Source organism: Colius striatus, chromosome 4, assembly GCF_028858725.1.
Source record: "Colius striatus isolate bColStr4 chromosome 4, bColStr4.1.hap1, whole genome shotgun sequence".
In the NCBI taxonomy this organism is placed as follows: domain Eukaryota; kingdom Metazoa; phylum Chordata; class Aves; order Coliiformes; family Coliidae; genus Colius; species Colius striatus.
The window spans coordinates 51,510,896-51,533,764 of NC_084762.1; the positions used below are offsets into that span (position 1 = coordinate 51,510,896).

The 22,869-nt window shown below is 36.6% G+C and overlaps 1 protein-coding gene across 1 annotated transcript; it reads right to left on the reverse strand.

Annotated features, from left to right (window-relative positions):
• Window positions 1–3,813: 3,813 nt before the first annotated feature.
• Window positions 3,814–21,982, reverse strand: LOC104549203 (desmocollin-1). The gene is made up of 13 exons (XM_010206657.2): window positions 21,923–21,982; window positions 20,540–20,695; window positions 19,458–19,602; window positions 18,506–18,672; window positions 16,760–16,894; window positions 15,030–15,215; window positions 13,363–13,622; window positions 12,987–13,129; window positions 11,068–11,283; window positions 8,884–9,117; window positions 6,284–6,405; window positions 4,760–4,999; window positions 3,814–4,011 (listed from the first exon to the last, which is right to left on the reverse strand). Exons 1-13 carry the CDS (start codon window positions 21,965–21,967, stop codon window positions 3,814–3,816), a joined length of 2,247 nt encoding a protein of 748 aa, XP_010204959.2. The 5' UTR covers window positions 21,968–21,982.
• Window positions 21,983–22,869: the final 887 nt, after the last annotated feature.

The window sequence follows — 22,869 nt, forward strand, 5'->3', positions numbered from 1 at the left end:
TAGAGGGGCAACAGAGAAGGGAATAAGCAATCCAAGAGGTTTCTGTAGAGTATCAATGACAATTTCCTAACACAAATGGTAGAGGTGCAAGGGAGGTGCTCTACTGTGGCTCATCAACATGTTTGATGACAGATGTGAAGGTCAAATGCAACAAGAAGGGTTTCTATAAGCCCGTAACTAATAAAAAAATAAGACTAGGGAAAATCTTTCACACGTGGAAAGGCTGCAGGAACTGGGGCTGTTTAAAGGAGACTGAGAGGGAATCTCATTAATATTTACAAATATCTAAAGGGTGGGTGTCAGGAGGTTGGGACATCTCTTTTTTCTATTGTATTTCTATTGACTGGAAAAGGGGTAATGGGATGAAGCTGGAACACAAAAAGTTCCATTTAAATACAAGAAAAAACTATTTCACTGTGAGGGTGAGGGAGAAGTGGCACAGGCTGCCCAGGGAGGGTGTGGAGTCTCCTTCCTTGAAGGTCTTCAAGACCTACCTGGACACGTTCCTATGCAACCTGATTTAAGTGGACCTGCTTCTGCAGGGGAGTTGGACTAGATGATCTCTAAAGGCCCATTCCAACCCAACCATTCTATGATTCTATTAATTTTTTGCAATTTATCACTGAGATGACAGTGTAATACTTTGTGCTTTTAAGATCTCCAATGAATTTTAGAAGCACTAAGAAAGCCTCAGACAACTGCCCAGCTTGTGCTATAAAACTTCAGCCAGAACTCACCCTGGCTCATGCTGAAAGGACAAGTACTACTAGCATTACAGCACTGTAACATCACAAAAACACTTCAATTAAAATTTAAAAATCCAATCCTCTTCAGAAATAGGCACGCTTACCTTCATAAACTAGTTCATATACAAGAACAGTTTAGTAGAAGTTCCTTTTATTTCGCAAAAAATTTATTACTCACTGTTGTACAAAATATATCTAAAACATGATGTTAAGATAACATTGACACACCTAGAGGGTTTGCAAATTACCTAGTTGAAAAGAACAAATCTTCACAATTTTTAAGGTGATTCAAGACAGTAACAACAAGTGAATGACGTATTTTGAATTATTTCATTTGTAAGCTTTACACAAATGTTATTTGGTACTTAGTTTTTGTAAACCTTATTGCTTTAAACAAAGCTTTCATTCACATGATTAGAAGATACAATGAAAAGAATGTTTTATAGTTCCTTTTTTAAAGCATCTCAATCTTTCTAGTCTTGTTTTTACAGAAATTGTTGGTTCAGTTCAGTACCTTAAGTTTTGAAAGTGACAAAACAAGAGGTGATTCTAAATTTATACTTTGTTTGAAAACTGACAAAAAATGCAAGTATCTGTTGAAATGTAAAAATAAAAAAAAAGAAAAACATTTTTAAGGTAAATTAGACTAGAAAACATTATTTTTATTTCAATAAGTTATTATGTTAACTCTAGACTAGAAAGTTGGCAACCATTTACTGATAATAGCCAACACCAATTCAATTAAAGCTCATGCAAATTTGGTCTATGCTTTTAGTACAGTACTACTACTATACTCCTTGAGGAAAGAAACTATTTTCAGAGATTTCTCTATGCCACCCCCCAAGTAATTTTCAAAAGAGTGCATTCTTTTATTAATCCCAGATCCTTCTGAACTTTTGTACTTTTATATAATTTTAAAAAACCAAAACACTAAACATTAAAAGCAGGGGCAGAGGTGGAGGGGAGAAAGACATTAAGACTACCTTCAAAAGATATATAGCTAATAACTAAAGATAAAGACAAAAAATTCAACAAGAAGCAAAGAAATCACTAGGGGACAGATCTTCACGTGGCACAAAGTCAGCATAGCTCCAATTACATCAGCAGTGTTATGCTGACTTACATCAGCCACAGATCTGTCTATCAATGTACAGCAAAACTCATTTATGTTAGTGACAGAGTAAAGTTCAGAAGAGTAGTATTAGCGTGTATTTTTTAAATGAAGTAAGTTCATAACACCTTGGTTCTCATTTAGTATTTTGCTGTTGGTGATGGACACTCTTACCACTGGCAGTGTACCTAGTGCAGGATGAATTCATTACCACTTTCAAATGATATACGTTGCACATTGGTGTCTGAAGTTATAAACCACAGCTAGCTCTTATCAGAAATATTCTGAAACCATTTTAGAGTGTGAAACTGAAGGTTTTAAAAGTACTACTTTATAACTTTGGTAAGTTCTTATGCTGTTATGGGTTTTCACTGACAATTTCTGTGGAATGAATTGCAACCACTGGAGGTCAGCAGCAGCTGTGCACTGAAATTTAAAGCAGCATGACTCTGCTGTTACTAATAATTCCTTTTACACATCATTAGCTATAGTAAATTTTAAAAAATATCTCCTTAAGGCATATGTTTACAGAGCAAATCCTAAAAGCACAATTATAGCAACAGAAATAAGTAATTGCACAAGTTTCTCATAGGCATTCTTTTCAGGCACAAGAGAATTCCCAGAGTGCAGAGGAGAGATTACTTAACCAGAAGTGCAAATTTTAAAAACATATAAAACCTGGGAAGCAGAGGCTGAATTCCAGAAATAACTTATGGCAGCATTCGGGTCTCACTTCTGTCACCTGCCAAAAGTATTTCAGACTTTTGTATATATATATATATAGATATATGCATATATCTATATATATACTGTACATGTATGTTTAATCTAATAAAACAGCAATGGGATTCAGATGACTTCTGCCAGAGATCTGTGTAAATGTTTACCTCTACAACCACCACACAATACACTCGAACAATTTATCCCAGTCTAATTTTCCATCTCAAATGAAGCTATATCTTTAAAACACATTATTAATGCAGTGTATGCTCAATTTGTTCGAGTTGCATCTTCTGTAAAGTTCTACTTACAGAAAGGAACAGTTTAATGAAGATCATAACAAGACAAGTGAAAAAGGTAGTGGTAGCTGCACCAGACAAAGCTCTTGGCAATGTTCATCAGTTCTGCAATGATATACTACGTGAAAACTCTTAAAACAACCTGAGGTACAAACTTATGTCAAGTAAACGTGAGATATGTCTTGCATTCATTTGAAGTGTGAGTTACCCTACTTCCTGATTTTTTAAAAAGCTATAATTTCCTTAAAAGAAAAACATATACTCGCATACAATGCTGATACCCTATGTGGTGATGCCATAAATCCCTTAGGATAGCAAGTTTGATGGGTGGTAACCCATTAGGAGAAAAATATATTTTTTAATATTATTTTACATATATACAATATATATATATATTTAATTTTCAACCAAAATATAAACTTTTCTAATGTATTCTTCAATATATTTTATGTGAAAGATGAAAAAGTGTTTTGTATCTCAATTCATATAAGTTAAAAATTAACAAGGTGTTTGATATCCACCAATAATGGTTTTTCATTTATTTCTACAGAAGCAAAAGAAAACAAAGTAACAGTGAGTTAAAAAGCTTTCCTTCTCCAAAGCCAAATAAAATTTTGAAGCTGAACAATTAATTAAAAGGACAACACCAAGTTTTGCATTTAATGTAATCACGAAGGAAACGTAACCTAAGTAGAAACCAGCATTACTACATTAACATAGTCTAAAGAAAAAATATTTTTAATCCCTTATTTTTGATGGAATGTGTCTAGCAGGCATAAAAAAAATACTTTCAATATAAAGTAGGAATTAGTTATACTCTTACCAGTCTACACTAATTTTGAAAAACCTCTGCTCCCCTCAACTCCAAAATACCTAATATCACAAACGTATGACAGCCACTTATTTACAGTTCTTTCCAGCACTGCAAAAGGCACATTTATCTTTTTACACATGTTTCTGCTAATGTCCTAAACTTGGGTTCCAGTTGATCTAAGAAGTCAAGTGCTTCTTCCTCATGCTGATCACTGCAGCAGCCTACAGAGCCAGCCAAGGATCCTTTTCCTTCATAGTTATATGAAAGGAGATAATCTTCAGAATGCTTCTGCTCTTCATCCTGTCTGCATAGGTGCACCTTCTGCATAGGAAGAAAACACACGTTATTATTTTCTTAAATTGTTGTCCTAAACATATTGCATAAAATTGCATAATTTCTTTTGATTTACCTTTCATTGATTAATTTTTAATCAGAGTGTGTCCTCTAATGGATTCCTATATACAAAAAATGCACATGATTGGTCTATATCATTAAGACTACAAAATATAAGTATTTAATAAAGAAATCATTTCTACTAATCATGTAGACAATAAACAATAAAAGAGGAAGAACCTGTTTAAATAACCTGTTACGCAACTAAATTCCACTCAAAATGAAAATACTGATTTACACCTAACTAGTCTGGCAAGCAGTGAGAGTTTTTTATTTCCAAAACATGGTGCAACTACACTTCTAATGCCGTACATTCATTCCTGCACCATCGCTAAGACATTTCAAGTTTAAATTAGTACAAAGCAAGCAGTTAGAATTAAAGCAGACAGACATTCACAGAAAAACTCACAAAAGATTATTTATTTATAAAGGAAAAATAGCATACTGCCTATAGTTTAAGCCAAGAAGATAAAAAAATTTACACTTATGTCTAAAATATGTAAAGAACAACTTTTTGAAAGGGCAATATTCCAAAGGGGATGCAGCTGAGCAAAGGAGAGGAAAAATGAAACAAGAACAAAACCAGAAAGCCATCTTCCTAGAACAAATACAAATTTTCCTGACATATACTGACCATAACCTACACTCCAAAAAAACACAGTTTCTGAATACTTACTTCACCTAAACGAGGATGCGTGAAATTATGCCATTCTGAGTAGGAGTATCTACATGTATCCACCATAGTCTGTCCTCCTCCTCCTTCTTTAACTGATCCCAAAGTTTGATGTCCACCTCCCTTGACTGATTCCAAGGTATGCCCTCTTCCTTTTGTCATTTCAAATGTTTGCTGATCTCCTGTTTTTATTCCATATCCTCCTTGATCATTTGTAGTTTGTAGAGGAATTATATTCTGATCCTTAAAAAAAAAAAAAGATGCAATAGTATGGATATATTTTTTTTAAAGTTAAAAAAATAAAGATGTTGGGATTTTTTGTTTGTTCTTTTTTTTAATTTAAAAGATGAAACAGCAATCAGCAACGGTCAATACTGAAAACTGAAACAACTCCAGCTTTCGACTGTGATTCTTTGAACAAAAGATATCCTTAATATTTAGTGTAGAAAGTGCTCTTTGGACAGGATACTATGACAAGGGGGAAAAAACATCAATCTGCATTAAAATCTGCTATGAAAACTGAATCTTTATCCCAGTGAAAGCTGTACTATGATCCATATGCTAGTTTCTTAAATTCTCGTGTAAAAATAATGTTTGATTTTCAAAGTCAACAACCTGGAACTCATTCAGCCAGGTAAACAGTCATACGCATAAGTTTCACCCCGTTTCTTCACACATTAAATCTTTATACTGAGTGAAATATGGAAAAAAAAGTATGGGATCACAATTAAAAAGCTAATTTATTGTTTTATAATGGCACTACATTATGCTTCACAGGCCACAAGAAATATGACACGTCACCATTAGAATTTCTTCACTTTCGAGATGAAGTAAACTCAATGATTTTTAAACTAATTTTCTTTTCTTAAGGGGCAGGCAAAGTTAGGGGGTGAGGGAGAGTGGAGAAAGGAAAGAGTCTGAGGAGCTAAGTCCCTGTGTTTGAATGCAGTCCTGTTCATGGTATACTGAATCTTGAAAGACTTCAGATGCCAAAAGCAAGAACATATTACAATTACATGTTCAACTCTAGTTCAACATATTCAACTATATTTTTTCCACTGTCTCAAAAAATCAACTCTTTCTGAAGGGAAGAAATCGCACCTGCAATTTGCAATGACCATCTGCTAAATTTGGAAGTCCTTCTCTTAGGAAAAGCAATAATGTTTTGCCATAAACATACATTCAGTATAGGCAAAATAGTATATTTCCATCTAATCTCATTGCTGAAAATGACTGAAGTGATTAAAATGTTCACCTGAGAGTTTCAACCAAACAGTTACTGTCTAGAAGAATTACAAGTAGCCAAGCTAACAACCACAGGACATGTTTAAATACATATGGTACTGCCAACTCTGCCTAAAGTAAGAATTTTCAAATCCTTATTAAGTAGCAAAGCACATCTAGTGATTCCTTCATTTATTCTTGTTTCCTCTACTAAATCCCTTACTTGCAGGTCGTGTTCTCAAACTGAAATGCTATGGATATGTTAATTATATTTTTTTACATTGAAGTAAACAGACAACTTACCATCACTTCTTCTCCTGGAGCTTCTGTATTTGAAATTATTAAATTGTGATTGGCACAATCATCAGTCACTTGCCTGTGCATTACCCCAGAGCCACAGCAGCCACAAATTGTGATAAGAATTACTATGGAAAAGAAATAAGAAGATACTATGTAATTGATCTCGTAACAGTATTTACTTGTGTTTGATAATGAATTTTGTTCTATCAGCTTTTTTAAATACCTAGGCATGAATTATGCTTGAAAAAAATATTTCCTTTCCAAAAATGCCCATTCTCAAAACTAAATATATGTACTTTTTCAAACAGGACATGGAGCATTCACTACGCTGTGGAACTTTTTTATTCTAAAACGCATCTTGATTTCCCCAAAAGAAATGCAAGCATCCTTTATGAAAACACTGTTGACTGCAAAATTTCACAGAAATAAAAAAAATCATATAAAATCCAGGTGAAAAACAATATCTTATGCCTACAACAAGGTTTTAGGTAGGACATTTTTCATCTATGAATACATAGATGTCAAGTTATACCATAAGGAACTAACATGCAAGCTAAAGGTCCCAATATAAAAAACTTCTGCTGAATAGAAAAGGCAGAAGAACCCTGGAGGACTTCAGCATTACATTACAGAACAATCTTACTTAATCCCTTGTATTCAGGATTCCTCCTATAATACTACTTCATGATGTCATGGAGATTCAGACAGAAATGACTTTGCATAGAAGAATCATGAGCAACTAATACTTCTCCTAAACAAAGGACTAAACATTTAATTCAAGGAACTATTCTTTCCTTCTCAAGTTGATAGCCTAAATATAAAGAAGTCCATTAAGAATACAACAGTTCTGCCTAATTTCCACTGAGCAATCTGATCTCTGGACACACAGACTTCTGTGCAAACTGGCCAAGAGACATTTTCAAGCTCGGTATTGGCCAGCTGCTTCTGCAGCTATCAGCCGTGAGCGAGATCTGTGTCAGCAGTTCTGTCAGGTCACCACCCGATGCTGATAGAACAAAGATATCTCTGACAGCACTGAGTAAAGGATACACACAGTAAAACCTAGCCACAATAAAATAATGAGTTTATCTGAGAGGGATATAGTCAAGGGGTAGTGACAAAAAGCTAGTTACTTCACACGCTCCCCCACTGAGTGTCTCCACAAAAAATCACAGAATCACAGAATTATGGGGGTTGGAAGGGACCTCTAGAGATTATCCAGTCCAAGCCCCCTGGTAAAAGCTAAAAGTAAGTTCACTTTGATTAGGTCACACAGGAACATGTCCAGGCAGCTTTGGAAAACCTCCAGAGAAGGAGACTCCACACCTTCCCTGGGCAGCCTGTGCCAGGGCTCCCTCAACCTCACAGGAAAGAAGTTTTTCCTTGTGTTTAAGTGTTTTGTATTCCAGCTTATGTTTGTTACCCCTTGTCCTGTCACTGGAGACAACAGAAAAAAGTGTCACCTTTCCTCTTGATATCCACCCTTTAAGTACTTTTAAGTGTTAATGAGCTCCCTCCTCAGTCTTCTCTTCTCTAGGCTAAACATTAGCGTCTGATCCTGTAGTCTTTCCTCATAAGAAACATGCTCCAGTGGTCTGATCATTTTGGCAGTCCTCTGCTGGATTCTCTCCACAAGTTCCCTCTCCCTCTTGAGCTGGGAAGCCCAGAACTTGACACAGGACTCCAGATGAGGTCTCTCCACAGCTGAGCAGAGGGAGAGGAGAACTTGCCTTGACTTGCCGGGCACACTCTTCTCGATGCATTTCAGAATGCCATTGGCCTTCTTGGCCACAAGGGCACATCTGAAAGTTCCACCTCTGGACTGTATCTGAATTTGAGTACCTTATCTGTTTAGATAAAATACAGATCTATCTAACTTTCAAAACATATGCAGGTCCCTGTGTTCTGTCTACCCAAGTATGAATGGCTAGCTGAGACTAACAGGGGCAAAATAGGTTTATCATTATCAGAAAAAAATGGGAAAAAAGTAAGAAAGGATAAAAATCCCACAAAGCTCTGAAGTATTTGTTACTATAATATGTTATCTGGTGCATTTTAGAGATGATGTTAGTCAGACTGTGTCTGATTCTAGTAAAAAAAATGAACTGGCTTCGCTATAACATACCACTGTCACTGCCTCAGTAGTTTAATCCATGTTTTAATCCATGCTACAAGAAAGGTCACAAAAAGCTCTAAGGAACTGATTTCAGCCTTCCTACAAACAGCAGCGTGGATCCCAAAAGCAGTACTAAACTCACACACACTTTGCTATACTTTCCGAGATAAGATATGGTAAGCACTACGAATTCTATTCTTTTTCAAGACAAGCACTGAATGCAGATTTCTAGCCTTGTCAACATTAACACCCAGAAAATCTTACATAAAATGTTCTTAAAAGAATAAACAAAAGTCCATATACATTAATTACAAGACGAGAGCAGGAAGCCCATGATAGCAATACAAACAGAGCAGTTACACTAAGTCAGTGATGAGTGCTATAGAATCTACATAATGAAAAAAAAAAGATTGAATCGAGCTTGAATCACGTTCTCAGGTAGTTTTGAAATGTCTGCACTTTGTGTTAAAAAAGCCAGGGTACTTACGCAGCAATAACAGTGATCCTAAAATCATTGCAAGGATGGCCCATATACCAAGAGTCACATTTCCAGCAGAGAGAACGCGAGGCTTGCCATTGCATTCGGATGGGGTAACGCAATCACAGACGTTAACTCTTATGCTGTTCTCTCCTACCTTTCCTCCATTATCGGTGACACTGACAGGAATATCATATACCCCAAATGGAATATCACCCTTTGGCGAAAGATACACAGAATTATCTGGGAAAAAAAAAAAAAAAAGGCAAAGCCAAATCCAGTGTTAACAATACCTGAAACTGTTGTCACAAATGCAATCATAATCACAGTCCTCCTTTCTTTTCCAGCTACATTGCTACCATATCTGCATTAGCTACTTTAAAGCCCACTTAAATGTGGTGACACAAAAATACAGTTTGGCAGGATTTATGCTTTCAGCACCTTTTCAGTGTCAGGACTCAAAAAGCAAACCTTACACAGTCTGCTGACAACATATGAAACTCTAAAGTTAATTCATTTCATTATAGTACACAACACTATTTGGGCTTACTAGCAAAGATCATCAACTAAACTGACATCACTGTACTCACTGTCATTGACTATATCCAGTGGGAAGTAAAATTCATTTAGTCTGGTGCCCTGCTTAGTGGCAATGATTAGTGTCCACACATTTTAAAGTGCAAAAGAAACCATTTGTAACAAATATGTACAAGACAGACAAAGATGTCCATAGTGGTCGCTTTATGATGAGATATGAGGAACTACACACACCATCTAGAATGGTTTTTTCAATTTATCTTACATAAACCTTGAAACTCTTAGATGTTTTTGCTCTCAGACCTTGCCATCTTTTGCCTGTCATTCATGAATGTTTGACTGAACACTTCAGAATCAGACCATTTCAAGCTGATTTATAAAATCACAGAATGGTAGGGTCAGAAGGGACCTATAAAGATCATCTAGTCCAACCCCTCTGCTCAAGCAGGTCCGTCTAGATCAGGTCACACAAGAACATGTCCAGGTGAGTTTTGAAGACCTCCAGAGAAGAAGATTCCGCACCCTTCCTGGATAGCCTGTGCCAGGGCTCCATCATCCTCACAGGAAAGAAGTTTTTCCTGAAGTGGAACTTCTTGTGTTCCAGCTTGTGTCCATTACCCCTTGTCCTGTCACTGGACACTACAGAAAAAAGTATTGTCCCATCCTCTTCACATGCACCTTTTAAATATTTGTAAGTATTAATGAGGTTTCCCTATCCATCTCCTCCAGGCTGAAAAGCCCCAGGTCCTGCAGCCTTTCCTCATAAGAAAGATGCTCCAGTCTCCTGATCATCTAGTAGCACATCTATGCGCTGTTCTTGTTGTCATCATCTGGTGCCTACCAGGAAACTACCATTGTCTATAACTTTTCTAATGAGCAAATTTTAGGAAACAGTGATTGCTTTGGTAATAAATTCTTTATCTACTTCTAGTAAAACTATAAAAATTAACAAAAATACATTAAAGGAGATACTAATGTTGTCTTTCACCTAGCTCAGTTTTACAAAAAATGTACTTGTTGACAGCAGTACTAAGAAAAAAAAAAAATCAAACACCTGCCAGGGCTTCTTTAGTCAGCCTGTAATCAAATTTAGGTAAAGTTTCAGTTCTCCAGTTCTTCAACATATTAGCAGCCTAAGAAAAGTTGTATTTTTCATTGGAGTATCAGCCATTTCATTCTTAAAGTCCTTACAAATTAGGAATGTATACTTTTTCTAGAGGTGTTGATGGAATACATTACACAGGTCTTCGTTGTCCTAGCTAACCGTCATGCATCACAGTTTCAGACAGCAGCTGATTGCTGATCCCAGGATGCTGGGGACAGATTCTTTTTTATGCTTTAAGAGGCAGAACAAAATATCTTTCTCCTGGCCTTTGTGATGATAACAGTGCCAGCTCCTCTTTATCTTCTGTAAACTCTTTCAAATCCAGGACAGTTAAGGTAAGAAATACTTCAGCTGTTCCATTTCTGACACACTCTTGGTCTCCTCCTCCACAGCAAATGAAACTGAGGAACTAGGACAGATCATTTGGGCTACCTTGTTAGCCCCACTGACTACATGCATTCATCCAAGCTGTTCTTACAGTCCACCCAAGGGAGAGGTAGGAAAGCCTACTCTGGCAACCTTCTGCCATGCCAGGAAGAGGAGGAACATACCATTGTGTTGAGTTATCTTCCACATGGAGGCCAAGTTACGGTCAGTTACACGATATACGAAGGGTGTGCTGTAAGGAGACTCATCACCATCCTGAGCAGTAAGACAGATTGGTTTTCTGTCTCTGCACATTATGTAGTCGGTTTTAGTGATTCGTGGGTAATTCTTGTTCCCAGGCTGGATGAAAACCTGAATTGTTCCAGTGCCTGTTTTGCCATCTATGAGATAAAAAAACCCCTAATTTATCACTTATTTCTAACATTCCCATATTTACTTCTAGTTCTAAACTTTCACAATGAAATACTATCAACCTCAATATCCAAGTTTAGAAGTAAAGAGGAAAGCGGCTGCTGATTTAGCCAAAGGAGAGAGGGACTTCTCACAGCTCTCTCTTGGCTGCTTCTTTTTGCTTGGCTGGTTTTAGAATGGATTGACAACGCCCAAAGCTCCATATTCCACATGTGCAGACAACATACCTTGTGGAGTGTGTGTGTGTATTTGTGTGAGGACAAATACCTTTCTAAAACGAGGGTGAAAGGAGAAAAAGACAGAAAAACAGGGGTAAAGGACATTAAGCCACGATGAGGGTTCAGAGCAGAAAGTGATGATCAACAGCCTTTCTGCTTCTGAAAAGAGAAAATAAATTACACTCTCCCTAACCTCATTTTCCCTGGCAATGCAAACACTTTCAGAAACAGTGAGTTTCTTTCTCTCCTCTTCCCTTTGAGTCACCATGCAGTGACACATACAGTCACCAAAGTCCACATGCAAGAAGTCCTGACTCCCAATTACAATTTTTTTCCAATACTGGAATGGTCAATGTTTGGCTATATATTCCAGTGAAATGACATCACCCACTTTAAAAAATGTTATCTAAAGGTGTGCAACTGCAGGTGTAACAGAACTTCTAAACAATTTAAATTCATATTATTTACATTTAGTTTTAAAATGCAAGCTTTGGCCAGAATTAATTTTTAGCCGTAAAGCAGCTTCCAGAGGCCTGCTCTTTACTCACACTTATGTTTAAGGACATAAAGTCTCAAGCTAAATCCTGCCATCGGATCTATAAAGGCAGTCCATTTTCCCTTTTTAATGTAATATATATATATTTAAAAATTAAAAATGTGACCTATAAGCCTACTATTTTTGTCTTTGATAATCAATTTGCTACACTTAGCATTTGGGAAGTGAAAAGTGCATTTAAACTTCTTGGCTAGACTGATACTGAGGAAAAACTTTGTCTTTTCCTACAATAAATGCATACATTCAAATTAATCAGAACAAATAGATGATTACTCAGATTAAATCAGAACCAAAACCTGGTTTAGAATGAGAATTTGAGTGTACAACTCTTCTTCCTTCACAATCAGAGTAATCTGTAAGAGCTCATCACCTGAGTAACACATAGTGTAAACACAGAATCTACATGACTGAGAATAAGACTAAGAATGCAATAACATACAGCAACGAAAACAAGACCCTTTAAATTAAGGGCTTCAAAAGCAAGACACTGAGAAGTGAAACAGAGGAAGAAATGGTAAGAGTTAAAAGGTCAATAGCTTTTTTTCAAAAAGTTCTCTCCCTACTTTCTCTGTTGTCAACTTTATGGCTGCCAGGTGCTAAGGCTTAAATATAATAGTTAAGAAAAAGCAATTCAATCCATAGGAAAAACCAATTTAAACTTAACAAAGCATTTTAAATGGAAACAGATAATTTTTTTAAACATTGAGAATTTGCCTCAATTTCTTAAATGCTTTCCCTGCTGTGTAACATTCCCTAAGCATTTGATAGAGCTGTCCCAAACACATGACAACAGACTAGGTGGCCTTAGGTCTGAAGCAGTGTTGCTGTTCCCACACTCAATTTGCACATAAGCATCGTTACAAACCTAAAAAGGATATTGACAACGTTTATTACTCACTTCTGTCTATTGCGAGAACTGTGATATTGCATTGACCTCGCCTCATTTCTCCTACATCTCGGTCCAAGACTTTAACGGTTCTGACTTCACCTGATCTTTCATCTATGTTGATCCAATTACATTGTCCAGGTGGTATCCGGTAGCTGTCAAGAATAATTTGTTCGTTAGATAAAAGTGTTCAGTATACACAAACATGTGTATGTACATACACATATAGACATGTATAGATACATGTATTCATTGACAGACACAGGTGTGTGCACACACATGCCAACACACAGATATATACACATACAGCATCAAACAGTGTTTCCCCATTCCTGCAACCCACCCATGCTATACTCCAAATAAACCAGTAGATAACACTGTTTCATACCTTATTCCTTCACTATTTCCAGTTTCTGGATCTTCTGCTACGTATCTCCCAATGATTGTCCCAATATCCTCACACTCTTTAACGTCTATGCGAAGGAAACAGGGCTTAAACACTGGCCCCTCATCCATATCCAGAACATTCACTGTAACAGTGCTGGTGCTCTGGGAAAGCTGTTGTGAATGTGGTGCCAGTATGTAGGGTGCCTCGTTATTGACTGCAATCACAAGGACCCTTTGCTTGGCGCTTTCATAGTCCAGTCCCTGTAAGAAAAGTAGGATGTTGGGATTTATTTTCCCTTCAAACCAATGCAAAACTTAGCACTTTTTTCACTGCCAAATTATTAAATGATAAAATTGTACTGCATTTATTTTAAAAAGTCAGTGATCCTTCTAGAACATCCATCTTGAGACACAGTAAAGCAACATGATTTAAGAAGAAAAAGAGTGAGTTCACAGTTAGTCAAAGAAAAGAACCTGAGGAACTATCCCTAAAAGGATAAGCAGCACCAATAAAATTTTTGGTGACTACTTTGATAGTCAATTACTAATAGAACTGAGATAAGAATTTAATGTAACGGGGAATTTTGCCCTCGTATATCTAGTTGGCTGTTATTTCAGGTCACATGCATTTTCTTTCTAGTACTAGTCAATCATGCTTCTACATTTATTTCCTAGTAAGACTTTAACCATTGCATGTATGTCACAACTTGTGGGGCTGATCAGGAAGTATCTACCATTTTCTCTTCAGACAGCTTCGCCAACATCATCATACACTTTTAATGAAGCTACTTATATACCAAACTTGTAACAGTCTCTGGTCTACTACAGCGTTACACTAAATATAAGAAATTTCAAATGAGTTCATCTACCAGGGCCATAGCTTTAGAAAAGCTCTCATGATTACTAGCAAAAAAAAAAACCCCAAATAAACGCATAAATAAAACAAATATAAGTGGCATCTCTATTCTTACAATTTCTATCTTAATATTAATCTTCTCTGGTCTGTATAAGTTACTTGTTATTGTAGTTTTTAAAAAGAGGCACGAAAGGCAAAGTGACATGCTGCAGTACAGGCACAGTGGTTCTTTAACCTCACATCTGTAAAGTACTGTGTACAACAACTAAATTAATGCATAGTCTTATCTGTATGCAGACTCCCTCACACCCCAGAAAAGCAAACCTGAAGTCACTCCTTTGCAAAATAAAATCTGGAGAGTTCTATGCTGAATTAGCAAGTTTAATCAACTCCCAGAGAGGATATGACTGGAAGAGATGCTCCCCTCCTTTGCCACACTCCCATTTCTGCTAATAACCCAGCCATGATGCATTTCTCAGTTACATCCCGAAGCCTAAACAATTCCACTGTGGAACCAGGCAAAAGCACCAACTTCTTCCCTGAATGACAAACCAAAAGGAAAACCTTGAATTCTGCACACACAAAAAAGTAAGGAACAATCAGAAAGATGAGTTTTGTAGGTTGTGTACAACAACACACAAGCCTCATCTGTAGCGCATTGTGCAATCTGTTCTAGGAGAGAGTTCAGATCAGGAAGAAAGTGTGATTTGTCTTAAGTCATAGGTAGTTTGAAAAAAAAAAAATAGTTATTGGTTTTAAAAGTAACACCTGAAGATACATAAAATTACTCTAGCAGTTCCATTTTTACTTACCTTAACAACACACAGCACTCCTTCATTTGTGTTTTTGTCTGTCGTAATTTCAAAGGACCGATCATCGTTTCCTCTTATAATTTCATACACTGCCCCTGAGCCAGGTGAACCAGGTTCATCAAGATCAACAACAGAGACTCTGAGTATTTCTACATTCACTCTGTTTTCTTCCACTCGTGTTTCATACTTACAGGGATTAAAAACAAAAAATAATTTAAAAAAACAATTTAAACCAGAGAATACTGTTCCACAATGCAGGACTGAAAAACATTGTGTTGAGATGACTACTTAAACCTAAGGTGTCAATTTACCAAGCTGCTGTAATGATTAATTTTGTTTTCATGCACTAGCCAGTGTATTTCACCCACTCCTCCCTTACATCCTAAGTGAAACAGTAAATTTTTCTGTCAGAACAGCTGATAGCTCCTTCATATATTCAAACTATCACTGACATGATTAAATCTAGAATTCTCCTTCTAGAAAAGGTATAGTAGCACACTTCCCCTCAGTTACATCAGATACAGATGCTAAGTTGCATACAACATGATGAAGATGAAATTTAGAAAAGTTATTGGGGAAATTTTTAAAAAATATCTATAAAACTTACAAGAACTGGAAGAAAAGCCAGGAAGGGTGAAATACATCTCTACTTGGATGGAAAAGGACAAAAGGATTTATTTTTTTCATCTTTTTAAAGAGCTGTGTACAAGCTCAAGAAGCACAGATAAGAGTGATTCTGAATTAACTGATGGTGTTCTACAGTAGTGAGTGCAATGGATAAGGTATGTGTATTCCTCATGGATAATTAATTATCTTTCATAAATTTCACATTACGAAATCACCTGTGGTATTTGAGCTGTATATGATGTTATTAAGATATACTCTCTGTCCTGAATAACACAGATGGCTACAATAAGCAAAGACTTAAGGCTGAGCTATAGCTAATGGTGAAAAACAATTCTCTTAAATAATACTTTGGTAGAAGAAAAAAAAAGTTAGAAAACATTAGAAAATTAAGGTGAAAACCCTTGCATCTGCTTCACTGATACTACATTTTCATTTGCAATACAGAAGCTGACCAAAGCTGGTCAAATGGTAACAAAATTGTAACACTTAGGACTAAATCTCTCCTCTCCCAAAAAATATTGGAATATAAGTGAATGAATGAATCCTGTCAGCTTTCCCCCAGTGGAGGTAAGGCAAATGATTCAATACAATTAATATATCAATAGGTCTAATTGCCAAATAGCACATCAACCAAACAGGACATTCTGAAATGTTTATACAAACTGTCTCAGGGTAAGAGGGTTCATATTTGAGGGACTGCCCATAAGGAAATTAGAAAAAGGATAAAAGTAGAGGAGTTTTTTTAACCTTTTTACAGACATTTCATTTATGAATCACAAAATGGTTTGGGTTGAAAGGGACTTTAAAGATCATCTAGTCCCAATCCCCCTGCCATGGGCAGGGACACCTTTCACTAGACCAGGTTGCTCAAAGCTCCATCCAATCTGGCCTTGAACAGTTCCAGGGATGAGGCATCCATAACTTCTCTGGACAACCTGTTCCAGTGTCTCACTGCTCTCACAGGGAAGAGCTTCTTCCTGATATCTAATCTAAATTGACTCTCTTTCAGTTTGTAGCCATTATCCCTGGTCCTATCACATGCCCTTGTAAAAATTCCCTCTACAGCTTTCTTGTAGATCCTCTTTAGGTTCCAGAAGACTTACTTGCATCTGTTTAAAGGATGGTGCATTGTCATTTGTATCTTCAATCATAATGACAGCTGTTCCTGTAGTGCACAAACCAAAAGGCTGACCTGCCATATCTCTCACTTCAACTAATAAAGTGTAACTGGATACCATCTGCAAAGATGAATAAAAGCATACAGAAGTTTGACATCTTCATTTTTTAATCCCATAGTTACACACAAGAGTAGAACAACATATTTTACTCCTATTATCCAACTCCACTCTAAACTCAGTGCTCCCCTACAAAAGGAGGCAATTAGCTTTGGGGCTTTCTCCCTATAATTCCAAAAAGAAAACAAGTGAAATGCTTTTCAGTGGCTAAGCAGCACTGACTTCAGTATCTGTTAGTAATGTGCACGCTATAACCTGTATCAAATAAAGCTACTCACAACAGCAGCGTTATTTTTCAATACCTGAGTTTTTTGAAAGATATAAGTGATGCACTTTGATCTGCTATCTCTGTCCCCTCCTTGGAGCAGCAGAGTATTCTCTTAGGTTTCCAGTTGGTAAAGTGCTTCAGTGTCTCACTTCAGTGAGGATGACCACAGTGCCAAAATCAGTCTTTGTCTGGGCTACACATGACAAGACAATGCCTGCCATTTGGCACAGTCTGGCATGGAAGAAGTCAATGCTCTTATCAGTTCCAAGAGGACTACTGATAAGCAGGCCACTAAAATCCCTGACTTCAGTCACAACAACAGAAGACTTTTTTGGGCCTTATTAACTCCTGAACAAGCCAGGGAAGGGGGACTGGGGGAGAGTGGTCACAAAATGAGGGAGTCTGTAAAGCAAGACAGTAATTCTAGTTTTGAATACTTGTAAGTAGCATTAGGTTTCTCAGGTGGAAGGAAGAAATCTCTTGTTCCACTTCAAAAGTTTATCTTAAAAACATAAGCAGTGAACTAATTTTTCAAGGTTTCCTTCCCTCAATAGTCACTGCAATTTCTTCTTTAGTAGTTATGGTGATGCTTACAGTCACTGCATTTTTCTCTTGCTAAAAAAGTTGAGCAGTGTACTCGCAACACACTGCTAAGGTGGATTCTCAGCCATGAAGCAACCTAAGTATGCTAGAATAAGATTTTTTTTATCCTCAAAAAAGATGTACCTATAGCAGCATTTCTTTCTCTGCTATTATTTTGAATTACACGTCACAGTTTTTCTAGCATAAAGAATCTCTCACATGACATTTTATCCAAAAAAACCCAAACAAATACAATAAATATTAAAACCTCTTCTATCTTAGTTAATTGAAAGCTAGCTGATAAGAATAAATGGTTTGCACTTTAATTTTAGGAAATATTACTGTTTAGGTTTCAGATACTGGAGCTATTTCTGTTGAGTACAGGATGACTGACTACTTCCAGGAAAAATTGGTTCATCTTCCCTAGAAAGAAGTAAGAAGCACCTCAAATGAAGTTTGATTAGGAGGAAACAGTTGCTCATGTAATTCATTAATACAGAAAGAATAAAAATCCATAGGATTTCGATATGTAGGTCAAATAGTTGAGCAGCAGGAGGTCCCCTGCCAAGAGTAGCTAGAATATGGTAGATTTATGCAAAAGCTTAAGACAGGTCTCTGGAAAGCTCTGGAAGCTCATTAAGAGAGGGAAACAAAAAACGGCCAACAGAAACTTTTTATCCGGTGATTCTCATGCCATCACTTCAGAGCTAAGAAGCTATCTGTGTGCACTAGAAGACAGCTAAAGATGCTTCAGGAAAGATCACCTCTCTGTCCAGCTGTGGTGATAATACAGTAATGACACCTGTGTCACCATGTAAAGAAAATGCTGGGGTTACTGATGGATTTTGTGACACAATGCGGTATTTCAACGTAGTATGCAGAGTGTAAGGCTCATCTCTGTCCTCCGCAGTCACTTTTCCAACAACTATACCTGCAAACACAATACAGCAATTTTTAGTTCCAGAAAAATCTATAAAAAATAAAAAATTATGTGAACAAGTATTTCTGTTTTAGATACATGAGAACAGATATTTGGTCCTATATCTCTAAAGAAAAATGATGCTGAAAAAAAGAGTAAACAGTGGTAAAAATACAGTAGTAGTGGAAAATTGTCTACATTTAATCAGCTGGTTATCTTCTTCCTTCTTAGACCATGGTGTAAATATTGCAGCTGTCAGAAAGAATAATCAAAATCAATACTAGAAGTTTAGATTTCAGATAGTGTTTTTGATGGTGATTTCTAATTGAGCATCCCAAACACAGCTGAAGAGGAGTTGCCAGGGGGATGGAGTGGGAAGCTCAGTGCTTTCTGACATGTTCATATTGTAGTTCTGCCTCACAGGGAGCGCTGCTTTACCTAATCCCTATAGCCCGAGTGGGTTTGGAACTTGATTTTAAACCAGTAACTTACCCAATAATTTTGGATAAAATGAAACGAACAATGTTCTGAAATTCTTACACTGTTTTAGGATCACCTCAGTTTTTAAAAAAACTTTTTAAAACTATACTTTTCACTGTGATTTAGATGGTATTTTGGTATTTCTACTTATTAAGAAATCTTCAGCTGCTCTTTACAAATCCAGCTTTTGCTATAAAGAATATTCCTCAGGAAATCCCATTGACATTGATTAAAATACAGGATTACATCTAGTTATAATAGTATGGAACTGAGTTGAGTAGTGGTATCTGTGTTCACTCATTTAAAAAAACTCTTACCAGGTCTGGAATTCTCTGGAATAGAAAACTCAAAAAGATCCTGTGTAAAATATGGAGCATTATCATTATCATCCTCTATCCTGATTGTGTGCAGAAGTGGTACCTCTGGTGAATAACCATCTGGAGTGGTTGCAAAGCAAATGATCTGTAAGACATAAATTCATTAGTTCACTTCATGCTTAGGCAACATGGAGTATTATTACACTTTTAGTTCAATGGAGAAGTCAACAGTAGGAAATACAGTGTGCCAAGTATACTTTTCTGAACAGTAGGCTCTTCAGCCACAAGAAAGGGGAAGTGACTGATACTTTATGATGACTGCAACATACAATATTTACATGTATTCCAACCTTTCCCCTTTCCATTCCTCGCACTACAAGTATTTTAATTATTTTTTTTTCAACCCAACTCTGTCATTTTTTCAAAGTCTCTTGAATACATTTTTCCAGGTGTCCGTGAGGCAATCTCAGCATTACCAAAGATTTAATCAAGAACAAGAGCTAAACTATTTGCCCATTACAACATAATTTAATAAAATGCAGTCATAGATACAGCGAATCACCTATTTAGAAGCTGTTTGTTTCTGCTAACTGCCTTCTTACATTTCTCAGCCAGTAGAGAGAGCAATTTACCTTGTTAATAAAACACCAACACTGAACAGCTTGAGAAAGAGAGGCTCAAAAAAACCACAGCCGTCTAGACTTACTCATGATTTTTATGTAGAACTTTTCAACCTTCCCTTTTTATTTAGAACTTTTCAGCCTTCCCTGAAAATTTCTGGGATAACTTCAAACTCTTTCCAAAAGTTGTGCAAATTCAATAGCTCACTACACTTATGCTATAGTTAGAGTCTAAGTAATCAAAATCAAAACTACTCTCAAGACCCAGGTGACCAGCTGTTTCATTTGTTACTCATTTCACCTCTGTAACACCAAGGATACTACTTGGAACAGAAAGATGCCACTTGATTCTCGATCTTGTCTGCTCCCAGTTTCCCCTGTAACCCAGCTTTCAAATATATGCATGAGAAAAAAAACCCCCACAACACTATTTAATTATATTTAAACAGTTTAGGCTTGTACCTGAAAGCTTGGATATTGCTCACGGTCTACTGCACGAGTAGCAAAAATATTTCCAGTTTCTCTTTCTATGTAAAACAAACCCTTTGGATCTTGATCAATTCCCGGTCCACTTGCAGAATAGTAAATGGTGTAGTTCTGAGCTGTGTCTGACTGGACCTGTAAAGAATGCATTTTTAAGCCCAAGGAAAAACAGCACTGTCATTCTAATACATTTTCCCCATTTTCATGATAACATTTAGCACAAATAGGAGCTTTAAAAAAAAAACACAAAAAATCACAACTTCATTTACTTCTACTTTATTAGCAGCACAAACTTCACAGAATAGAACTGCTTGCCATGTAATTCCTTTTTTTTTTTTAATGTGTGCACACGAGAAACATTCACACTCAGAAATGTTTAGGATTGTCAAATAACTAAAGAAATAACAGTATGAATAAAAAAAAACCAACACTGTTTTGAAATCTAATCTACCCAGAATAACACACACACAAGGCACAGTCTTGATTCTCTGTTCAAGACATTCTGGTTTAAGCGCACTCACTAAGAATGTGGTTTGCAACTACAGAACAAAAAACAAAGCAAGGAAAGAAAGACGGAAGGACAGAAAGAAAGAAGACCACCTAGAGTATAGTCCAGAGGTATGCAAATTCAGGTAGACTCTCTGCATCTCATGACAAGTATCAAGGAAGTAACATTTAGCAGTTATCTATTTATAGATAAACACTCTCCTCCCCAAATACTTTCCTTACCTACTGTATGCCAGGAGTTAGAAAGGTAAGATTAGTAGAAGAATGATTGCTCTGCACAGACTCTGTTATTACACTTGTCTCTACACATCTGCTACCAGCCACTCTGTAATTTAGCGAAGGCTAGATGAATCGATGATAACTTTTAGTTCTTGCATTTCTCTTTCACGCCTACTTGTTTCCTTACAGTAAGTATTTTTGCTAATAATATAGGCCATACTCAGTCTTCCAGGCTACAAGTATACACCTCAAACTCCAGAAAGGATGTAGACATGCAGGTAGCATTTCCCCCGCTGTTTTACTAGGCAATGTTGGGGGGGCAGGGGGGGGCGTTGCTCATTGAGGTTTTTTTTAATTACACGTTTCAGTGATTTCCAGGCCAAAGAACTCTCTTCTCATAGTATGCCTCTCCTTTTACAAATTTGCACATTTCTAGTTTACCCCAACAAACACGATCACAAGTTATTTCAGCTACAAGATCACCAGATACACAGTGAACAGGAGAGAACAAGATAGAACAAGCAGGAAGAGCATCAGTAGGGAATGCAAGACGGCTCACTTTCGTTCTTCTTTTATCATAAAAGTCACATATAAAAATAGCTTGTGTCACAAAATTAGGATTTGTATAAAATATACCTGCTGTATTTGTAGTGGAAAAGGTCCCAGTGCATTCTCTATCATAACAGATGGAATAGGTCCCCATCTTCTTTTGGTTCGCTTAAGAACTGTATCTCTAGCATACCTGGTCTTCTGTGCCAGGGCCTAGAAGACAAAAAGACAGGTAAGAATATATTCATACATTCTTAACTGTGTGGGCTTTTTTAACTACTGTCTTCTATCTCTTCACGTTCCACTCTACTTTTCCTACTGAACATTTGCTTTTCCAGGGTCTTCATTTCTGATTATACCTGTGATAGTATTCCAAAAGATTTTTTCATTCACTGTTATACACAAATAAAATCTGCTTTAGTTCCTCAAACATGGCTTTTACGATTGACATTCCTGATTAAGCTCCTACCTAGCATCCTCCATTTCAGATCAGAAGTCTACTGACTTAAGCTACACAGTAAACAACAATTGATAAATAAAAATACACTCTACAGCAGACTGCTTTGTCTGACCATTTGAATTCCAAAATTCAACTACAGTTACCCAACACAAAGCTGTACTCTATGATACAGTATTTCCAAATAAGTAAGGTATCTTGAAATAGAAACTCACTTTTTTTTCTTCTTCCACCAAGCTAACATGTATTTTCTTTTGTACTTGTTCTTGAATGTCTTTAAGCAATATGGTAAAAGTCTTTTTCTCAGCAGACAAAGAAATAGCAGATGTTGTGTACACAGAACCATCCTCCAGAACTTTGAAGTTCCCATCACTGGAACTGATAAACTCTGCAGACTGAAGGCATTCTTTCAAATCAACTGTAAGAAAAAATATTGAGACAATGGCTGAAATAGTACAACAATACTATCCCTGACAAAACAAGAAAAACCCCATTCCCCAAGTAAAAATCCTATTTACTGACACGTGGAGTCTGCAAAAATTTCTTCACTCAGTATTTATGCATCAGAAATATAGAC

Coding starts and splice junctions, on each gene's coding strand:
- LOC104549203 (XM_010206657.2), bottom strand. CDS start 21,967: ATGATAGAGAATGCACTGGGACCTTTTCCACTACAAATACAGCAG. Junction 15,216..16,759: donor CATCCTTTAAACAGATGCAA/GTAAGTCTTCTG, acceptor AATCCCTGTAAG/TATGAAACACGAGTGGAAGA. Junction 5,000..6,283: donor CTCCAGGAGAAGAAGTGATG/GTAAGTTGTCTG, acceptor TTTTTTTTTAAG/GATCAGAATATAATTCCTCT.